Source organism: Octopus sinensis, linkage group LG10 (assembly GCF_006345805.1).
Source record: "Octopus sinensis linkage group LG10, ASM634580v1, whole genome shotgun sequence".
In the NCBI taxonomy this organism is placed as follows: Eukaryota; Metazoa; Mollusca; class Cephalopoda; order Octopoda; family Octopodidae; genus Octopus; species Octopus sinensis.
In genome coordinates, this window is record NC_043006.1 from 44,979,050 (window position 1) to 44,999,049 (window position 20,000).

General features: G+C 38.5%; 1 protein-coding gene across 1 annotated transcript in view; it reads right to left on the reverse strand.

The window, feature by feature from the left end:
- LOC115216690 (sodium-dependent noradrenaline transporter) overlaps nt 1-20,000 on the reverse strand; it is a 206,969-nt gene that overhangs the window by 63,863 nt on the left and 123,106 nt on the right. Inside the window, exon 2 of the mRNA XM_036506950.1 lies at nt 8,024-8,441. Coding sequence (XP_036362843.1) covers nt 8,024-8,366 — 343 coding nt within the window. The 5' untranslated portion in view covers nt 8,367-8,441. The remainder of the gene's footprint in view (nt 1-8,023; nt 8,442-20,000) is intronic.

The following is a 20,000-nucleotide window of genomic DNA, read 5'->3' on the forward strand; positions in this document are numbered from 1 at the left end:
CATTGAACCCCTGTACTTGAAATCTCGGCAGAATTTGAATTTAGAATTTAAAGCCAGAAGAGATGCTGCTAAACATTTTTCCCGGCGCGCCAACGATCTTGCTAGCTCGCCGCATTGTATAATACGTATTATACAACACACACAACACACACACACACACACACACACACACACACATACACACACATACATATACATTGTATGATAGCATAAAGTTTTGAAATTATATGTAGGTAGGTATGCTAATTAGCAAAAACCATAAATAAAAATGCACTGACTGCAATTAAGGTTATAGAAATCTTAGTTTGTTGTCTACTCTCTCTCTTTCTCTCTCTCTCTCTCTCTTTGTCCCTGTTTTTCGCTCTCTTTCTCTCTCTTTCTGACTGCCTACCTGCCTGCCTGTCTGTCTCTTTCTCTCTCTCTTTTTGTCCCTGTTTTTCGCTCTCTCTCATTTTCTCCCTGTTTTTCGCTCTCTCTCATTTTGTCCCAGTTTTTCGCTCTCTTTCTCTCTTTCTGTCTATCTGTCTCTCTCTCTCTTTCTCTCTCTCCCTTTCTCCCTGTTTTCGCACTCTTTTTTCTCTCTCTCTTTGTCCCTGTTTTTCGCACTCTTTCTCTCTCTCTCTCTCTCTCTCTCTCTCTCTGCCTGTCTCTCTCTCTCTCTCTCACGCTTTCTCTGTCTCTCTCTTTCTCTGACTCTCTTTCTCTTTTCGGTCTTTGGACTGCAGACACGCTGGAACACAACATTGAGACTTAAATCGATTCCAGTATTTATGTTTAAATATTTTTAAAACCTGTTACTCTGCTATCGATCTCATTTGCCGAACTACTAATGTTACGGGAATGTAAGTAAACTAACACCGGATGTCAAGCAGTGTCGGTGTACAAACACAAAGACAAATTATATATGTGTATATATATATATATATATATGTGTGTGTGTGTGGTGTGTGTGTGTGTGTGTGTGTGTGTGTGTGTGTGTGTGTGTGTGTACAAAGTAAGGGGGTTTAGTTCACAGGTGATCTAAACGATTAGGTACGCTAACTAAGTGCTGTAACGGATTACCAAGGGCTGATGACGGAATATCCCGTACTCGGAGATACCTCAGAAACAGCTGTAAGACTGAATTTTTTCCATTAATAATGTTGTATACGACTTGAGATGTTTGCCTTGCCTTAATGTTGGTTGTCATCTTTAACAATTATATATATATATATATATACTCTTTTACTCTTTTACTTGTTTCAGTCATTTGACTGCGGCCATGCTGGAGCACCGCCTTTAGTCGAGCAAATCGACCCCAGAACTTATTCTTTGGAAGCCTAGTACTTATTCTATCCGTCTCTTTTTACACTGATCCCAGTGCATAACAGGTACTTAATCTATCGACCCCGAAAGGATGAAAGGCAAAGTCAACCTCGGCGGAATTTGAACTCACAACGTAGCGGTAGACGAAATACCTATTTCTTTACTACCCACAAGGGGCTAACATAAAGACAGACGAAAAGCCGCTAATATTTTGCCCTGGCAGAATCGTTAGCACGCCGGGCGAAATGCTTAGCAGTATTTCGTCCTGAGTTCAAATGCCACCGAGGTAGACTTTGCCTTTCATCCTTTCGGGGTCGATTAAATAAGTACCAGTTACACAATGGGGTCGGTGTAATCGACTTAATCCCTTTGTCCTTGTTTGTTCCCTCTGTGTTTAGCCCCCTGTGGGCAATAAAGAAATTTATATTTTGCCCGGCGTGCTAACGATTCTGCCAGCTCACCGCCCCAACCCACCGTTGGGGGGGGGGGGTTGATGAAATTAATTGATCTGTGTCTATTTTTGTTTGCCTTTTCTGTTTGTTATGTTGCAGGTTCTTCACCACTTTTTGAATTTCCTCTCCAGCGTATACAAACATACATCGTAACTGATTTGTTTTCTCTCGCTGACTCACGTTATCTTTCTCCCGCTCTATTCTTCTTCCTCACCTTCTCACTATCTTTCACTTGCTCTACCTCACTCCCTCTCTCACTATCTTTCTCTCGCTCTATCTTGCACCTCACCTTTCTCTAGATCTTTTTTACTTTCTCCTTTCATTATATTACACGCAGTGGAGGCGCAATGGCCCAGTGGTTAGGGCAGCGTACTCGCGATGGTAGGATCGCGGTTTCGATTCCCAGATCAGGAGTTGTGAGTGTTTATTGAGCGAAAACATCTAAAATTGCACGAGGATCCGGCAGTGGGTGGTGGCGAACTTTGCTGTACTCCTACCCCACAACTTTATCTCACTCTTTCTTCCTGTTTCTGTTGTACCTTTATTTCAAAAGGTCAGCCTTGTCACACTCTGTATCACGCTGAATCTCCCTGAGAACTACATTAAGGGTACACGTATCTGTGGAGTGCTCAGCCACTTCCACGTTAATTTCACGAGCAGTCTGTTCCATTGATCGGATCAACTGGAACACTCGTCGTCGTAACCGACGGAGTGCCACGATATTACCCGCTCCTGTTGATATCTATCACACCTTTCTGACAGCCTTTTGTCTTACGAGCGTCACACTGACCACACGTGGCCCATATTTCTTCCTGTTCATTTTGTCTACTTAGACAAAAGACTTTGTTTTTTTTTTTATTTATTCTAATATTTTCCGTGTTTGTCTCTGTCCCGTATTGAAAAATAGCTTTGCTTTTATCTGTATTTGTTTGATGTAAAATGTTCGGCATGTTCCGTCGAAATACTGCTATTGTACCTGTGTCCATTGAATATTTTGTTTAATTGTTCTGTTGAACGATCAACATAAATCAAGTTGTGTTTGGCGAATTCTACTGCAACACCTTTGTGACAGCTTTTTGTCTTACGATCGCCGCACAGACCTCGTGTCTAATATTTCCTTCTGTTGAAAAACAACTTTGCTTTCATCTGTACTTGTTCCACAACACACACACACACACACACACACACACACACACACACACACACACACACACACACACACACACACACACATGTGGAGGTGCGTGGCCAAATGGTTAGGGTGTTGCACTTACGATTGCAAGACCGTGGGTTCAAATCTCGCACCGGAATTGTTTCAAGTTTATTGCAGCTAATTTAAGAACTGAAATATTTAAAATAGTGATAAAATAAATTGTTTATTTCACGTCAGAGAAAAGCATATAATTTTACTCTGAAGTACGCTAGACTTAGTGGAAATTTTGTCAACGTTCTGAGTTCAAATTCCGCCGAGGTCAACTTTGCCTTTTCGGGGTTGATAAATCAAGTACCAGTTTCGGGGTCGATTGAATAAGTACCAGTTATGTACTGGGATCGATACAATCGACTTAATCTCTTTGTCTGTCCTTGTTTGTCCCCTCTATGTTTAGCCCCTTGTGGGCAATAAAGAAATAAGAAACGTTAGCACGCCGGTCGAAATGCTTCGCGGTATTTCGTCTGCCGCTACGTTCCGAGTCCAAATTCCGCCGAGGTCGACTTTGCCTTTCACCCTCTCGGGGTCGATTAAATAAGTACCAGTTACGCCCTGGGGTCGATATAATCGACTTAATCCGTTTGTCTGTCCTTGTTTGTCCTCTCTGTGTTTAGCCCCTTGTGTGTAGTAAAGAAATAGGTATTTTATATGTCTTTACGTTCTGTGTTCAAATTCCGCCGAGGTCGACTTTACCTGTCATCCTTTCGGGGTCGATAAATTAAGTATCAGTTGCGAACTGGGCTTGATCTAATTGACTGCCCCCGCCTCTCCAAACATTTCTGGTCTTGTGCCTAGAGTAGAATAGATTACAACACTCACTTCTGTGAAGGAAACACCATTATAAATAGTTGTAGAAATGAGAGACAGAGACAGAAACGGACAGACAGAGACAGAAAGTACACACAAAATGTACGTGAGCGGAAAACTTATATGAGTTGCTGAACGTCTTCAGCCCAATAGTCCTGATGAATTTCTTGTTTGGATGCTGCGAAGATTGACTGTCCCTGGGTGCAGTGATCCTTTGTGAGTATCACCGGCGTTTTGATAATGACAATGTTGATGGTTAAGACGACGATCACCACGACCATGACGACGATGAAGATGGTGATGATGACGACAATGAAGAAGATGATGGTGATAATAATAATGGTTTCGAATTTTGGCACAAGGCCAGTATGCTTGGTGGGGGAGGATGTAAGTCGATTACATCGATAATAAGTTCGCAACTGGTACTTATGATATCGATCCCGAAAGGATGAAAGGTAAAGTCGACCCCGGCAAGATTTGAACTCAGAGCGTAAACACGGACGAAACGCCACTAAGCATATTGCCCGGAGTGGTAACAATTCTGCCAGCTCACTGCCTTGATAATAATAATAATAATAATAATAATAATAATAATAATAATAATAATAATAATAATAAGAAGAAGAAGAAGAAGAAGAAGAAGAAGAAGAAGAAGAAGAAGAACAACAACAACAACAACAACAACAATAATAATGATTCTCTGGAACCTCCCCATACATACCGACAAAATTATAAAAGCTAATAAACCGGATATTATTATAAAAGATCAGACAGAAAAGGTGTGTTTATTAATTGACATGAGTATTCGTTGCGATCACAATATAGCGGCGAAAGATTTTGAAAAGATCAGTAAATATAAAGACTTGCTAATAGAAATTGAAAAAATGTGGCACCTCAGGGCGACTACAGTACCAGTGATTGTTGGATCTCTAGGAATGATAAAAAAAAAAAAAAGGTACTGAAACCTATCTGAAAATGATCCCAGGCTTACCACCCCTACAAGAAGTGCAAAAAATCGTACTAACTGGAAATGATCCCAGGCTTACCACCCCTACAGGAAGTGCAAAAGATCGTACTAACTGGAACGACGAGAAATGGAAGAAAAATTGAAGAAAGACGAAAAACAACAACAATAACAACGACAACAACAACAACAACAACAACAATAATAATAATAATAATAATAATAATAATAATAATAATAATAATAATATAATAATAATAATGTTTCTTTGCCCTAGGAGTCGGGAAGACACTCGGCAAGAAATGGAAGCAAATTTGAAAGAAGAAAACAAAAAGTAATAATAATAATAATAATAATAATAATAATAATAATATAATAATAATAATAATAATAAATGCCCTGATGCACTACCATGCACTGGTTGTCATGGCTTCTGATCTTGGAAGTGTTATGTATATGCTTGTTAGCTGTTTGACCTTAAACAGTTGACCATGTTCCTAGTGGCTGACGATACGTGCATCTCTAATCACGAGCAGAAATACTGGAGGAGCATAATAGCCATGTGTTGAGAGGAATTCTTTGGTGGTTTGAATAATTCACCTCTGGAAACAAGGGCCTTTCGTTCAACACCCTTAAACAACCCTTATTCAGGGACGTTTTGAGCAGGATGGGCTACTTGACTTCAAGAAACTTCTAACTGGGTCCCACCTGCAAGGTCATGTGCTGTTTATTTTTATATGAGATCACCGTATCGCGCTCATATGGTTGTTATGCATGTGCCTAGTGTACCTTTATCAGACGGGTAATCATGATGGGTATACTGGGCTTCATATATCTTACCCCAGTGTCACTTTGATGGCATGCACTGCTCTCTCACTCAATAATAATAATAATAATAAAATAATAATAATAATAATAATAATAATAATAATAATAATAATATTTTCTATTCTAGGCACGAGGCCCGAAATTTGGCAGGAGGGGACCAGTCAACGAGATCGACCCAGTACGCAACTGGTACTTAATTTATCAACCCTGAAAGGATGAAAGGTAAAGTCGACCTCGGCAGAGTTTGAATTCAGGACGTATCGGTAGACGAAGTACAGCTAAACATTTCACTTTCATATTCCACATTTTGAATATTTCAATTTCGTGGTTTTTGTACATTGAAAATTTCTCTATTATTTTGGATAATCTTTTGAAAGGACTGTAATGTCTATCAGTAAGCAGATGCTTTTTTTTCCAATCCTTGATTATTATGTTTGGGCGATTAGCTTTTATTTCTTTGTCAGTTAGAATAGGTACATCTCAGATTGTGGCCTGGTCGTTGTCACGTACCATATTTGGCACATGTTTCTTTATTCATTTATTTATTATTCCTTCGTAACACAGTGTAGGTAAAAATGCACCGAGTCTTTAATTCTCTGTCAAATCACAACAGGGACCTCGGACAGATAATACTTTCATACATATGTGCGCTGTCCCAATAAGGCTGCTTTTTGCAAGACATTAATCTTGCAAGGGATTGCCATTTGTCTTAAGAAGTCTTGAAGTTTCAATGGGATTGAGCACAACGCTTCGATCACCACTGGTACCACTTTTACATTACCCTCTCGCATTCCATTTCCACTTTCAATTCGGAGTACTTGGTGATTTTTTTCAATCTCTTTACTAACAACATTCATGTCATTTGGTCTGGCTACATCAATGATCTGACAGTATTTGTATTTCTTATTCAATATAATAATATCCGGCCGACGGTGTTCGATTACACGATCCGTTTGAAAACCATAGTTCCAGAGCATCGTTACTTTTCTATCATCCTGCATAACTTTACTTGGTACATTCTCATACCAGTTCTCTGTTACTTCATATTGGTATTTACGGCATAAGAGCCAATGAAAATACACACACTATTATTATTATTATTATTATTATTGAGTGAGAGAGCAGTTCATGCCATCAAAGTGACACTGGGGTAAATATACGAAGCCCAATATACCCATCATGACTACCCGTCTGATAAAGGTACACCAGGCACATGCATCACAACCATATGTGCGCGACATGGTGATCTCATATCAAGATAAACAGCACATGACCTGCAGTTGGGCCAGTTAGAATTTTCTTCAGGTTGAGTAGCCCATCCCGCTCAAAAGGTCCCTGAATAAGGGTTGCTTTAGGATGTTGAACGAAACACCTATGTTTCCAGAGGTGAATTATTCAAACTCCAAAGAATCCTCTCAACACATGGCCATGATGCTCCCCCACTACTTCTGCTCGTGATCAGAGATGCACGTATTGTCAGCCACTAGGGACATGCTCAACTGGTTAAGGTCAAACAACTGACAAGCAAATCTGTGGTATTGAGCAGAATATTTGTATTATTATTATTATTATTTTATTATTATTATTATTATTATTATTATCATTATTATTATTATTATTATTATTACGGCGGCGAGCTGGGAGAATTGTTAGCATGCTGAATGAAATGATTAGTGGTATTTCACCCGTGCCTACGTTCTGAGTTCAAATACCGCCGAGGTTGGCTTTGCCTTTTATCTTTTCGTGGTCGATAAATTAAGTACCAGTGAAATACTGCGATTAATGTAATCGACTACACCCCTCCCCCAAATCTCAAGCCTTGTGCCTTTAGTAGAAAGGATTATTATTATTAAGGCGGCGAGCTGGCAGAATAGTTAGCACGTCGGGCGAAATGCCTAGCGGCATTTCGTCAGTCGCAACGTTCTGAGTTCAAATTCCACCGAGGTCGACTTTGCCTTTCATCCTTTCGGGGTTGATAGATTAAGCACCAGTTGAGTACTGGGATCGATGTAATCGACTATTCCCATCCCCAAAATTTCAGGCCTTGTGCCTAGAGCAGAAATAATAATAATTATTATTACTATTACTACTAAGGCGGCGAGCTGGCAGAAGATCAGCACGTTGGACAAAATGTGGTATTTCTTCCGGGTTTACGTTTAAAAACCGAAATCCCACCCAAATCGACTCCGCTGAGGCTGCAAGCTGGCAGAATCGTTACCGCACCGGACAAAGGCTTGGCGGCATTTCGTTCGTCTTTACGTTCTATGTTCAAATCCTACCGATGTCGACTTTACCTTTCATCCTATCGGGGCACTCGGGTCGATGTAATCGACGATCTCACTCTCAGAAAATTTTCAAGCCTTGTGTCTATAGTAGAAAATATCATTATCATCATTATAGTGGCGTTGTGTAACAGAAATTGAAAAAGGATGATGCAAGAAAATGTTTGCTACTTACCGCCACCATTACGGTAACATAAATAAGGAAATCTCCACACATTGGCAAGATCGACTGCAAAACCTATAATTGATAAAAGGAAATCTATTGTACCTCCCCATGTTTCTCGTTTTGTAGTATCTTGCATATGACTCGGACCCGAGCATATAGTTTTCTCTACATCTTTATCTATGAGCGTCTGCTCTCCATCAGACGAGACACAGCCTGTCCTCGCTTCCGGACAATAAGTGTCTGTACCCGTCTTAGAAATCGGATTGAATAACGGACCATTGCTTCCAGAATTTTCCCCTGATGCCTCCAAAATAGGCTGCTTTGACTTCAGCTCGATGTCGTTTCCGTTCATTTGGGATTCACTTGAGTCCTTTGTGATATTAGCAGAAGATACCGGGGCCGTCAACGTGGAGGAATTGTCTTTTCCCTGCAAAAACAAAATATCAAATTGTTATTTCGTTGTTTACATTAGTTGTTTGGGCTTCGTAACCCAGTGAGTTATGAATCTCAAATTTCATTACTTATTCATTTATTGAACTACGTGCAAGTCAGATTAGAATCGCTCTGATCACCTTCCAAGAGTATTCAGCAATAAAACAAAATAAATACTGCTCATTCTTTTTACAGTGGTGAGATATTTAACTATAATTTTTACATCTCGAAAGAGTTAGTTTTCCCACTGAGAGCTAAATGTCTTACGAACATTTAGCGGTGTTGCAGGGAAGATACTATGTGAGAACATATCTTTCAGTATGGCAGATTTCATATGAATGTGAGGACTCAGATCAACAATGATGTATAACTGGGAAATTTTTATGTTCATAGATGAACGCTACCACTACGGACTATCAGTTCGTACAAATTAATAATAATTAAATAACAAACCATTAACCTTTCTAATAATCTGGTTGCTGTTACCGTCATTATGATGTTGATTTTTTTTTCTATACAAGTACTATTATGAGACAGATGGAAGCCAATTCAATTCTCTTTCATTTATGAATGAAGGCCAATATTCTGATATCAAATGTTGACCTCTGATAAATTATTAGCGCTTATTTTAGAGCAGTGCTTCTCAATCTGGATCCAAATGGCTCTTGGGGGTCCCTGTAAGATTTTATTGTTTAAAATTTATATGAAATAAATTGGTTATATTTCTACAATGCACAAAATATTAAAATATTTTTTTATACAATTCCTAATTGGAGTTTTTAGACATGAAATGATTATGAGGGTCCCCTGAGTAAAATAAGAATAAAACGGGGTCCATAGGCACAAAGTGGTTGAGAAGCAGTGTTTTAGAGGAACGACTGTAAACTTTTGTTCCAAGTGGTGTGAACACTCGTTTGTAATTCCTATAATCCTGTCGTCCACCCATCCGCAAGGTTGTCACTACTCGACTCGTTGGGAGTTTTTTTTGCCTAACACACTTGTTTGTGAGGTCTTTACAGCTGCGTGTTTGCATACCTATTACTAATACACTCAACCACAATCTGTCAGTGTATCACCACTAGACCTTATTCCCACTAATTCCTATGCCAACCACTTTTTTATGTAGCTTATATTAGGTAAGGGTTATACTCGTAGCTTTCACAGGTCATCGATATTGGTGAAATCGACACGTTTAATTTCTCCTCTTCAATAGACATCAGGCGAGAGTAGCAGGAAAAAGAACAACAAAATGTATGTGGATTCAGGAAATTTCAGGCAGCCTACGTTCTAGGAAGAAAGGAGCCTGGGTATGGATACATAAAACTGGATAATGGAAGGAAGACAGGTGAGGGAATTTGAAATGCCCGAGTGGGTGAGGAACGAGATCTACCAGCTCTGAGGAGTAAAAGGCACTGTAGCTACGGTTGGAAAGTGTTATAAAATTCTTAATGTCGGATTGTTATAACGCCCACTTCGGTATAGCTGTGTAGTTGTTATACCAGTAAAGACACGACTATGACCGTCTACTTCTTACTCTTTCCCTATACTAACCGACGTCACCTTATTTATAGCGACTATTACATACCACTCATCATGTGGGAGGGGTGTACCTTTATTACTATTATCCCAACAACAGAAAGGTAGAGAGGCAGAGATAGATAGATAGATAGAAAGAGAGAGAGAGAGAAAGAAGAAGAAAGTTGTTGCCATGTGCTGGTAAGTGATTTTAATAGGGTGACCCTCTTTACCATAATTAAAAAGCTAAGGCGCTTTAGTTAAGCAGTAATGAATAGTTGTTTAGCTTCCCTCTCATTATCTCTTATCTTAAGCACCACTCTCTTAGCCCTCCTCCTTTAACCCTATATCTCACTCACTTCACCCACATATACAAACACGCACTCAAATACACACACAAACACACACTCACATGCACACACAAACACACGCATACACACACATATAATATATTTCTCAATCACTGCGATTATCTTATGATTTTCTTCATGTCCATGCCAATTAACCTTTCTTATTTCTTTCCCATTTCCGCCATTAAATATCTGAAAAATCACACTCTATCGAAGAGCCATTGTAGTAAGTAATATTTGGTAATATGCGGTAATCAGTTGAATTTATTAAAACGAAGCATTATGGACTATCCTTTCCTCATAAAAATTATAAACCTTATCATATTGCTTATAACTGTGTTTTTTTTTTAATAATTTTCCTTCAATCTTTCGCTATGGTTTAATAGTCATTAATCTGCCCAGATCTTGTTACGTATCTGGAATTACTGAATCGTAATAGAAGTTATGGGTCTTCCATCAATCAACCAAGCAATACGTTTCTTATATTTTTGTATACAGAATACAATATAATTTGTATCCTGTATCACTGCTTTACAATAAAGACATATTCACTATCAATAAAATGAGCAATACTAGTTATATAATTTTTTTAATATTGTATCAGGTATCACCGAACCATAATAAAAACGATAAGTTCACCAATGAACAAACCAATGTTCGTTTCATATACATTTTCTTTTATAATTGTATCCTGTCTCATAAATGTCTCATAAATGAAGGCGGATTATTTTTAGACTAACAACTATTCATCAGTCATTTACATCAATCCTTTACGAGACCTTTAACCCAATTAGAGATTTGTGCCTGTTATAATATTTTCAGGATCAACGAAAAGTAAAATCACACAAGAAACGTTGCTATATTCTATTATGAGTATAACGTTCAATATGGAATGGGAAGTAACTGATAGTGGTCAACGTCAGCAATATTTAACGCATGAGTTATATTGGTCATAAGTTTACCACCGAACAAAACAAATATGCTCCCTCGCTCCTCCTCCCTCTCTGACGAAAACAAGATCTCAAACCTTTATATTATTCTTTTTTACTCTCGGTACAAGGCCTGAAATTTTTGGGGAGGGACTAGTCGATTAGATCGACCCAACTGGTACTTAATTTATCGACCTCGCAACTGGTACCTAATTTATCGACCTCGAAAGGATTAAAGGCAAAGTCGATCTCGGCGGAATTTGAACTCAGAACGTAGTGGCAGACGAAATACCTATTTCTTTACAACCCTCAAGGGGCTAAACACTGAGAGGACAAACAAGGACAGACAAACGGATTAAGTCGATTATATCGACCCCAGTGCGTAACTGGTACTTATTTAATCGACCCCAAAAGGATGAAAGGTAAAGTCGACATCGGCAGAATTTGAACTCAGAACGTAGCGGCAGGCAAAATACCTATTTCTATACCACCTACAAGGGGCTAAACACAGAGGGGACAAACAAGGACAGACAAACGGATTAAATCGATTATATCGACCCCAGTGCGTAACTGGTATTTGATTTATTGACCCCGAAAGGATGAAAGGCAAAGTCGACCTCGGCGGAATTTGAACTCAGAACGTAACGGCAGACGAAATACGGCTACGCATTTCGCCCGACGTGCTAACGTTTCTGCCAGCTCGCCACCTTAAACCTTAATATTATTGACGCTTTATGTCATTTGAGTTTATTAATATTTCTACCAACTCTCCTGTTATGAATATAGCTTGTGGTTCACTGCTGATACTAACTTACCCACTATAGCTGTAGTTTGTTAAATGATGGAGTCGTCTTCCATTAGAACATTGTATGTAGACAACGATATTTTAACTAGGTTGTGCGATTCAGTACCTTCCTCCACCCCCAGATATGTGTGTATGTGCGTATAATTATGAATATATACAGGGTGCGAGGAATAAATTGTCGTCTAAATTACGCGAAAATGAAAATGAAAATGACACTGACATCTCACTTTAACAGATATATTTACCAAAATTACATAAAAATATCTTGAAATACTAAAGAGTAAATTTATTCAATAAAATCGCCATTGGCTTCAACCACGGCCTCCAGATAACTTCAGAATCTCATGCAACTCTTCTGGAAGGTGTTGTTTAAGTTGCTGCCATAACCCTTGCCTTCAATTCATCTTTGGTGTTACAAAGAATTTTGTTGGTCTCTCGCTCAACTGCGACCCACACATAATAATCAAGGGGGTTGCAGTCTGGGGAGTTAGGTAGCCAGACCTTAGGGGTGATATGGTCGCAGAAATTGTTTGACAGCCATCACTGGATTCTCCTACTTGTGTGGCACAGTGCAGAATCCTGTTGTTGGGCATAGGGTCTTCCAGCAAACACCCTCTTGATCCAGGACAGCATTACATCTTCCAAGTACTTGATGTAGGCCTCCGTGTTGAGTCTGAGGCCGTGTGGGAAGATTTATGGAGGCATAGCGTCGCCATCACTAGTGATCGCTCTAAACACCATGATACTGACTGGATGTTTGATTTTTATCACTCTCGGTATATGTTTTGGGGACACAGCAAGCCAACGGTTGTTCTGTGTGTTCACCATCTGATCCTGACAGACATTTTTCTTGTCAAAGAAAAACCAAAGTATGTTCAGTTGGAGGGGATGCTTGACTTTGTCGAAAAGCTTCGTAGCGCAGTCTTTCCTTTTGTCCTTGAAGGCTTGGGATAAAAATTGGCCCTTTCTCATCTTGTATGAAGAATATCGAATGTCTTCATACATTACCTGCCTGATAAGGAACTCAAACACTCCCATTTTCCGAGTGATGGACCTGACTGACTTGGAGGAATCGTTGTCAATCATGGAGTGGGTCGCACCAACAAATTCGGGAGTTGTTTTCTTATCACAACGATCACCATTAGATCATCCAACTCTTTCCGAACCCCCTGCACTATCCTCAGATTGACACCCAAACACTCTGAAATGTTCGTATTGGGCCTCCCGGTACGAATGCTAAGAAGTACATTTTGTCGTTTCCAAATTTCTGGCAGAGTGAATTGCGTCAAGGTGCTGTTTTTTTCACAGACAGTGCCCAGCTGACTCTACTATACCATGTAGTCGCTAAAATCAAAATCAAATAATGCGCATGCGCGAAATTAAAAATATAAAATGGAGACAATTTACCCATCACACCCCGTATATATATATATATATAATATATATATAATATATATATATATATATATATATATATAAGTGTTTTGCTGAAGGAAACAATGCGCCGCTCAGTCAAGAAACTGATCGGGTGACCCTATGATCGTGAACCCAGCATTCTAATCTATAAGCCATGTTCATCGTCAAAAATGGCAGCGGCAATGAAACACCATTAATTTCAAACAAGTTTACCTCAAATATATATGCATATATATATAAAAATTTTGTTCTCTGTTATAAGGTGTCCGCCCGATAATCCGTTGCTGTTAAGCATTCAAGTATACTTGGAACATCGAATACAGAGTTCCAAACAACCACAATGTGAAATGTACATAGGAACAAAATATTTAAACTTGTGTTTATCGCAATTTCTTCCTCATAGATACAGCCAGCCAGCCAGTCACACACACACACTCACACTCACACAATGTGGCTATCGAGTATTACCACTTTTCAATCCCACTTTCTTTTTAAGACTTAGTGCCTTCCTGTCATAGGTACCCAATGAAGAAAACATAACAGTGCAACAGTACAATATTCACTTCCCAGCCACAGATAACACGTGAGCGGAGGATGCAACAGCATCTATAACCAGAGAATCACGACTGGGTCCATCTTTATTTAATCTTCTATGTGCACTTCGTGATGATATTTTATTGTCTACTAGCAGAGGTACCCGGCGTTGCCCGGTATAACTCTCGATAAAGTAGTCGTTCAAATGAACCGAAAGGCTTCAGTCAAACACGACTATAGAAATAACACTTTAGGGGTTTTGAATGTTCACTATGAAATATCACTGCGGCGATGCTGCCAGCAAATATGAATCTGATGGTAACAATTTAATCTTGCTGGCCCTGAAGAAAGCCTTGGATTGTTCACTCTTAAAAGTCCCAGTGGCGGTGCTGCCAGCAAAGACGAATAAAGCGATAACAATTTATAGTTGGTAGTCCTGAAGAGGACCTTTTAACGTTCACTTTGAATTATCCGATGGTAACAATTTAATCTTGCTGACCCTGATCTAACAATTTAGTCTTGCTGACCTCAGATCGTTCACTCTTAAAAGTCCCAGCAGCAGAGCTGTCAGCAAAGACGACTCCGATTAGAGGTGGTGGCCCTTAAGAAGTCCTTCACACTACTTTGGTGTGTCTATTTACTTTGCTTGTTATTTGAGATTGTAACTTAGAAAAGCATGTAAAAGTCCTTGGCCTCAAAAACGGCCTGGCAAGATCACACTTGAATGTAAAAAAAAGTGTGTAAATAAGATGTAGGGAAATGTAGATTAATTAAGTTATAACTACAGGACATCAATTGTAAAGCGTGATGGCAACATATAAATACGGAAAACGGAGACATTGAACAGTTATAACGTATGGCAAAAGCAACTTCAGAGGGTTCGTGATATTGTCAAAAGGACAAAAATAGCACACGGATACAACAAATGTAGGCACTTACACACACACACACACAAAAAAACAGCGATTACTTGTTGGCGAATAGGGCGCCTACAAAAATTCCCTATAGACTATATGTTGGGGTTTTCTCACGAGTTGAAAAAGCAAACTCGAGAGCAGCCAACATACATGTGACCATAGGAGAAACATGGTTCTTCTAAATTAAGCCCTACTACCGTCAGCGTCTGACCATGTGATTTGTTAATCAACATGGTGAAGCTGAGCCGGAGAGGGAATTGCAGCCTTCTGAATGTGAAAGGAATGTCTTTACCAGATGGAATAAGAGATAAGCCTGGTATGAAGATAATACTTTCCTTATCACATACTGTAAGTATTGTTGCCTCAGTAACATGGTTAGATAGTATAAGTATGATGAAATCTGCTGAACATAACTCACTGATGTGTGGTTGGCTAGAGGTCACCATTTCGGACTTAATTGGGAGTCAATTAAACAGGGGGAGACAACCGGATGCAAAAACTAATTCGCACAGTTAGGTATAATTGGGAAATAGCACAATCCATATACAGTTGGCGTTAAAATTTACACCAGGGTTAAATCGCGCTTTCTTGGTTAGGAGCGTGAAATGACACCAAAGTTCAAGGGAAAAAAATTAACTTCCCATTCCACACTTAATTGTGGTGCAATTACAAGGGGGAGACAATCGGGTGCAAAGTAAAATTCAATCATCCTAAATTTAACTGAGAAAACTAAAGTTTAGTCAGGGGGATTTTAAAATTTGCTATTCCATTTGTAGGACATGAGTAACCGATGCGTCAACTTTCGTTTAAATCGACTGTTATTTCCAGACGTTAAAATGCTTTGCTGCGACCATAGTATGAATTTTAAAAGTGGTCCAAAGGGGCTCACTGCAACTCCCTAGGGGGTTCCCTTGCAGAATTCAAATGATAACGAATGTGCGGTATTTTATCTTATGGCAGGCAATAACCATAATAAACACCTGAGGTTCTGATGCTGTTTTATTGTGGCAGTTTGAACTTTTATGGGTTAATGATTTAGGCTCATTGTCTCCAAGGGGGTTCTCTTTCTGAATTGAAATGGAAGTAAATGTGCATCGCTGTATCTTCAACTGTAGTAAATGAATAACAACTGAGTCGAAATTCATTTTATGGGCCTACCAATTATCGAAACTATTACCCTTTGCTGCATTACAATAGCCAAATTCAATAAATGACTCGCCGGGGCTTACTGCCCCCTGGGGGTCCTCTGGCTTGTTCCGAGTATAGACAGTGTTTTCAACATCATCTTTAGGCAATGGGTAACCAATGTATCCCGTAAAGTTAAAATCAAACGTAAACTTCAAAAGTTATCAGGTACTAATAGTGTTAATGTGAACTTCAATAGATAAGTCGAAGGGGCTTACTGCACACCAGGGGTCCCTTTGATAAGTTCAAGTAAAAGTTCATGTGTTCACCTTCCTCTGTTAGCCATAGGTAATCAATACGTCTCGTTTCGTGGAAACCAAACTCCAACTCAAGCAGTTATGACGTTTTGTTGCATTGATGATATCAACTTCAACATTCATCAAAATCGGTTTACTGCCCCCAGGGTGTCCCCTACCTGAATTTTTGCGCAAGTGCATGCTTGCAATTTTATTTGTAGGCCATAAGAAAACAAAAGATAAATTTTGGTGAAGATGGGAGGCAACTGCAGGAATTATGGTGCCTTTATGCGGTAGTACTGCTGACTCAGACAGAGAGGCTTAAGGGAGTTATCTTCCCCTGAGGGCCCTTACAATCGATGTATGGGAAAATAAAAGCCTACGATGCGTAATAGGTGTGTGCGTGTTTGTGTATTCACGCGTGTGTATCTGCGTTTGTCCCCCCGTCATCGCTGGTGTTTTTATGTCTCTGTAACTTAGCGGTTCGGCAAAGAGACGATAGAATAAGTACTAGGCTTACGAAGAATAAGTCCTAGGGTCGATTTCTTCGACTAAAAAGAAACCCTCAGGGTGATGCTCCAGGGTGATGCTGAAACAAAACAATACAAATATAAATAATCATTGGATGTGTAACATTTATTTATTTCTTCATTGCCCAGAGGGGGGTAAACATAGAGGGGATAAACAAGGGCAGACAAAGGTATTAAGTCGATTACATTGACCCCAGTGTGTAACTGGTACTTATTTAATCGACCCAGAAAGGATAAAAGGCAAAGTTGACCTCAGAGGAATTTGAACACAGAACGTAACGTCAGACGAATACCTATTTCTATTTCTTTACTACCCACAAGGAGCTAAACATAGAGGGGACAAACAAGGACAGACAAACGGATTAAGTCGATTATATCGAGCCCAGCGCGTAACTGGTACTTAATTTATCGACCCCGAAAGGATGAAAGGCAAAGTCGACCTCGGCGGAATTTGAACTCAGAACGCAGCGGCAGGCGAAATACCACAAAGTATTTCGCCCGGCGTGCTAACGGGAATTAGCTATCGACTTCAGCACATCCCAATCCACCATCTGCCGCCACTTGGAAAAAATAGGAAAAGTTAGCAAGCCGGGTGCTTGGGGCTACCAATACTCTTAGTGCGAAGAACTGAAATCACATGTCCATAGCGACAAGTCTTCTTTCAAGGTAGAGCAATGACTCGTTCTTCATAATATCGTTATAGGTGATGAAAAATGGACATTTTATGACAATATTAACGCAAAAGGCAGTGGATTGAAAGGGATAAATCTCCACAACCTACTTCTGGGTTTCATGAAAGGAAGGTTATGTTGTGTGTATGACGGGATCACCGCGGTATTATTCATTTTGTATTTTTAAACCGCAATCAGACACTAAACGCCGACTCTCAAAAGCTGCAACGTGTGCATGAAAATGTTTTAAGAAAATCCCCTGCGCTCATCAAGGGAAAAATACTGGATTTGGGCTGGTTTGTTCTACACCATCTACCTTATTCGCCAGACCTTGCAGAAATTGATTTCCATCTTTATTGCTCTCTACAAAATGTTCTGAGGGGAAAATGTTTCACAAAATCAGATGAAAACGTATGCAGACAGCTTCATCTCGAAGCCAGCTGAATTTTATTCGAGATGAATCAAAAAGCTACCTTATAAATGGCAAGAAGTCGTTCAAAATAATGGCAATTATACTGATAATTGAAAATAATTCTTTGTAAAAAATTTTCATATGTAAAGGTGTTTAATAAAATCAGAAATTATTTATGACTCGACCCAACAGCATATCAATTTTGAAGAATCCTTGGTTCTTGAAATTATCTTCCTTTCTCATTTGGAGTTGGTACCAACAGCCATCAAGCTATTGGTCTATCTCCTAATTTCACTAAATCAAGAATATTTTGCAAGTTATTTAATAAATCTCTATTCTTGTTCTTCAAATGCATGCCTCTAGCCTGTTGTTTCACGCAACCGCGATGCTACTATTCATCACTGACAATAAAAACTAAACGATATAAAATAAAATAAAAATGAATAGGTATGTGTAGGTGCGCGCGCTAGTGTATAGCTTATGATTATGAAATGCAAGAGTGGCTGTGTCGACCCACCCTAGTCAGATGGTAGCACGCGTGTCAGTCGTGCTACTTTTCACCATTATGTTTTAGTAGGGCACTCCATATTTCAATAGCTTTGACAAAGCTATGCATGACGTGATATAGAAAACAACCAATGAATGACACATCCTGTTACGAGCAGGACGTCTGCTTATTATCCTCTTTAAAAAATAATATTATCGGAATGAGAAAAATGATTTTGTAAGGAATTCACTTAATATGAAATTTGAAATGAAGTCCACATTTTTTATCTTTGTTTTCTTTTTCAAGTCCATGTATTTCTTTTCATTGTCTAATAACTTCACTAAGAACGAATACAAAGTAATAAAAACGGCCGATAGCAAAACAACAGACTTGGACTACTAGGTAAACCGTGAAGTTATACTAACATTTAATTACACGCATATGCACGCACACAACACATGTGTGTGTGTGTGTGTATATATATATATATATATGCATTATAAATATAAATTAAATTAGAGATAAAACCACTATTAGGCAAATCAAACAATGAAAAACATAAACCATAACGTAAAAATAAACATAATTAATATAATATACAAAATATTATATTATATTAATTATGTTTATTTTTACGTTATGGTTTATGTTTTTCATTGTTTGATTTACCTAATAGTGGTTTTATCTCTAATTTAATTTGTATTTATACTGTGAAATTGGATTTAATCCTAAATCTAATTTTTCCCTGTAAGTTTGGAGCCATACCCCCTAATATTATTATTATTATTATTATATATATATATATATATATATATATATATATTATATATATATATATATTATATATATATATATACATATACATACATACATATACGTATATATATATATATATATATATATATATATATATATTAGGCCTAAAAACCCTTATCGTTTGTTTTTTACTGTGTTATTCTCCTTGTCCTGTCTTTTATATTTGTATTGCTTTTACTGTCTGGTTTTGTTTTTACTGTCCTGTTCTTGTCACTATTTTTACCCCTCCGCAAAAAATCCAAAATTTTATTTAATTTGCTTTGCGGGAAGGACTGTTTCAATGAAGTCGTGTCTTGCCCTTACCTTCGAAACATGGAGTAGTTGAAGCAGGGGTAGCTGAAGAAGGGGAATGATCCCAGTGTTGTATGTCTTGTACATTGTTTTTTCGTTGTTTGAAAAAGTCCGTTTGTTTTTGTGTTTGTTTTTGTTTTCGTTTCTTGTTATGTTCTACATTTTTTTGGTGTCCTGTACCCATATATGCATGTATATATACATATAGATGTAGGTATGTACATATATGTATGTATGTATGTATGTATGTATGTATGTATGTATGTATGTATATATGCATGTGTTTTATTTATCAATTTGTTATTATATATATATATATATATATGCCAATCTACGCTTGGTGATCCCAGCTTCTAGCGACATTTTCGGCCTGATAAGGTCAAAATGCTTTTTAAAGATACAAATAACTCAAAAAACAGTTTCTAAGTTTCACTATTTATAAATGTGAAGTTACTTTACG